This window comes from Bidens hawaiensis, unplaced genomic scaffold, assembly GCF_021521415.1.
Source record: "Bidens hawaiensis isolate Kalapana, Puna unplaced genomic scaffold, B.hawaiensis_p1.1 tig00025792_1, whole genome shotgun sequence".
NCBI classification, from domain to species: Eukaryota; Viridiplantae; Streptophyta; class Magnoliopsida; order Asterales; family Asteraceae; genus Bidens; species Bidens hawaiensis.
The window spans coordinates 94708-98322 of NW_027494134.1; the positions used below are offsets into that span (position 1 = coordinate 94708).

A 3615-nucleotide genomic window follows, 5' to 3' on the forward strand; every position below is an offset into this window, starting at 1 on the left:
CACAGGTAACGGGCATGAAAATTGTAATCAAACAAAAAACAGATAGACAACGGTAATTCAAAATACAGAAATGCCACCCGAACTACTCGTAGGGAAATACTAAACAAGTTTTAAGATACATATACACCACTTAATTCAAATTTAGGCTCCAAGAACACCATCCAAACATGCAAGTTTGAACTAGCACAGTAACAATTAATCAACTCATAATCCAATGAGTAAACTAACCGGAGAAAAAACTCAATTTATCAAAATACACATTCTAACTTTTCATTGCCATTTGTTCGATACATATAAAAGAAAAGAAATAAACTATGTTTGGGATTGAGTTTGAAAAATACTTATTGGCTTATTGGTGTTTTCAAAAAGCCAATAAGTATAATTTTGTTTGACAATTACAAAAATATTTTTTGTTTTAACTTTCTGAAAAGATTAAAAAACAGTTTTACAAAACCAATAAGTAGTAACTAATGACTCCACTAACCTATTTTATTGGAAAGAAAAAAAAGGTAAAAAAACATAATAAAAACAACGTGCATTATAGAAAAACAATAACTAGTAATTTAAAAAGTTTGCATGGAATAAACAATTATGGATCCCTTTTCTTTTTAACGGGTCCACCTGGGTGGAACAGTCCTAAACGTCTCCTTGTTGCAACAACCCGTCTTTTGTTTCGTTTATCATTCATGGCTAGGATCCATTGACACGGGAGGTGCCTATCATATGGTAACACCATCACCACGCCATATTGGTAGGTTGCATGATTTCATTCCATGCAAATATTTGTCACAGAAAATTGATTCATTTTTTTTGCATTTATTGTAATTGAATAACAAAAAATTAGACAAAAAGTTTAAGGTACAAATACTTAAAGATAGAAATAAGGTTGTAGTGCATAATTGAATGATGTATAAATAGTACCCATAAGTATCCCTCTCCGTAAACAACTTGAGTAGTTTGGATCTAAATCATTTGGAATAAAGTATCCAGAAACGATAAATAAAAAATAGGGTAACTTAGATTTACAGCACATTATATAAAATAAATCAGATACATTATTTAATAATATCAAGAATGAACACCATCATGTGCTACTCTCTCATTAACTATTTTCTCACCAATATATCGACCTAACATTAAAATAGTTGCCTGAGGATTCGTTCCCGGTGAGTTAAAAAACGTAGAAGCATCCACAACTCGCAAAGAATCGACTCCCATGACTTTTAAACGACCATCAACCACCTTGTTCACTAAACATCCACCATGTGTATGCCAAAATGTAGCCAATGTTTCACGACAGAATTTAGCAATGGACTCCTCATCCGATGAGTCCTCGGGTAACGATGGACCGATATAACTAAAATGGTTAGGACCAAGGATTCCAGGAAACTTATAGTCATCCATAGCCTGAGTATCCAACACTTTTCTAAGTACTTCAATAAGATTTCCGCACTGAAGAATATCTTCAGTGCGCGAGTAATAATTAAACCGGACACTTGGACTAACTGTCACATCAGTAGATGATTTTAAGCTTAGTGAGCCGGTTGATTTTGGTCTAGAGACCTTTCCTCCAACTACCACGACACTTAAGTTTATTGGTGGAATGAAATTTAAGAAAGGTATGAAAGGTAGGATTGATGCAAGTCGTGGGATCGCTGTAGACTCGACGTATGGGCCACTATTTGTAATCCCGGCCACACGAACGCCTACATTATCTAGTCTCACTGGTACTAGAAGATTAACTCCGTTACGAGGATTATCAGCCATAAATTGCCCGATAAACGGATGGTCAAGGATAACTGGAATATTTAGCGATGAAAGCGCCGAACTTGGCCCTAATCCACTTAGTAGCAAAAGCTGTGGACTCCCAATAGCTCCGGCACTCAAAATCACTTCTCCGCCTTTTCTTATATGTACTTCATGTTGAGTACCTTTGGAATCATGGTATGTAACGCCAACCGCGGCTGTATAATATAAAAGTAAAAAAGTTAACATTAGTTAATAGCAATACATGAAAGAAATTGGATCAAGTATATGAGACTGTTAACATTAGTTGCTAGCTATTTGCGATTGATAATGTCGCCGTCAGAATCAATAATCTCATTTGGCGACCGCCCTTTAACTGAGATATAGATTGCGACCAAATTTATGGACCACGTATATAATAACCATAGTGTCTAAAAGAAGATGTAAATGAAGCATTGATGTACACATATACCTAAAGAATTAACGGTGGAGAACATGACTCGATCAACCGTTGCATAAACCACCACGTTTAAATTACGAGGGTTGGCTTTACTTAAAAGTTCGACCGCACCATGTCTCCTCCCGGAATCATCAAACGTCGAACCGCCAATCTTGGTGCCTTGAACATGGTCCAGAATGAACCCATTGTCCGGACCAATTCCAGCTTCTACAAACGCATTATACGTAGAAGCTTGCCCCTTACGTAACCCATCTGTACGAGTGACAATACTATTCTCTACCCACTCGTACGCTCTTTTAACCGCACTCATATCCCATTCAATACCCGAGTTCTCATAAAAGTAATCATCAGCTCGGGAATAAAACCCGAAATTTATCATACTACTACCTCCCAATACTCTACCTCTAGTGTTGAACACACCATCTTCAGAGAAAAAGATTTGAGCGGGGGAATTATCATGGTTCGCAGTTATGAACGAGTTTAAAGATCGATTTTCGTACATAATGTTAGGATCCGATCCGGCTACACCACCTCGCTCGAGTAGTAATACAGAATACTTTTCGGATAAAGTGGCGGCTAGTGGACAACCGGAAGTCCCTCCTCCAACAATGATGTAATCATATTCTTGAGCTGGAGTGAAATCAGTGGCTTTATGTGTGAATCCTAGATAACTTTCATCTGCATAGCATACACAAAAAAAATTGATTTGGTTGCAAATTAAAATCGTGCCGAGGTTTCAAGTGCTCTATGAGTACTTCACGCCTAGGTTGAGTGCTCATTGCAGATTAGGCAAAGTACTTCTGCAACATGTAAAACATGTCAAGATCGAGGATAAGAGAGAAGAGGGGTTAGAGATGCATGCCTGGAAGAGAATTAGGCTGTAAGAAACACTTGACCTTCAAGGAGAAAGTAACGTAGATCAACAAAAAAAGGAGTGCAGCCTCTTGCAAAACTTGATAGTTTGTCTTCTTACTCATATTTTCAAATACACAAAAGAGAGAGAGAGAGGTGTTGATCTTTGACACTAAAAATTTAGTTGACTTTGTCTAGAGCTTGTTGTATGAAATGCATATCGTGTTGATAAAGTATTCAATCACATTATTGGGTAAACTGTTATGCATACACATCAATTCAATTCAAATCTAATTTATAATATCTTCAAGGAAACTAGAAAATGAATCTACAAATGTCATTATCTTGCAATGCCGTAATTGGCAAGGCGCCATGGCATATACTAATGAGAAAATTCCTAAAATAATCCAAATTAGAAGAGAGATTTTCAAAATAGTCCCAAATTTTTTAAAATTCTCAAAATAGTCCATGAAAACCTATCTGCAGCAATACATTGGTAATCGTGGCGTGAGATTTGAATAGTCAATCACAATCCTAATTTGGACTATTTTGAGAAT

The 3615-nt window shown here is 36.5% G+C and overlaps 1 protein-coding gene across 1 annotated transcript; it reads right to left on the minus strand.

Annotated features, from left to right (window-relative positions):
- Positions 1-1040: 1040 nt before the first annotated feature.
- LOC143572283 (sinalpyl alcohol oxidase Nec3-like) lies at positions 1041-3304 on the minus strand. Its single transcript, XM_077057483.1, has 3 exons — positions 3069-3304; positions 2219-2884; positions 1041-1964 (listed from the first exon to the last, which is right to left on the minus strand). Exons 1-3 carry the CDS (start codon positions 3181-3183, stop codon positions 1069-1071), a joined length of 1677 nt encoding a protein of 558 aa, XP_076913598.1. The 5' UTR covers positions 3184-3304; the 3' UTR covers positions 1041-1068.
- Positions 3305-3615: the final 311 nt, after the last annotated feature.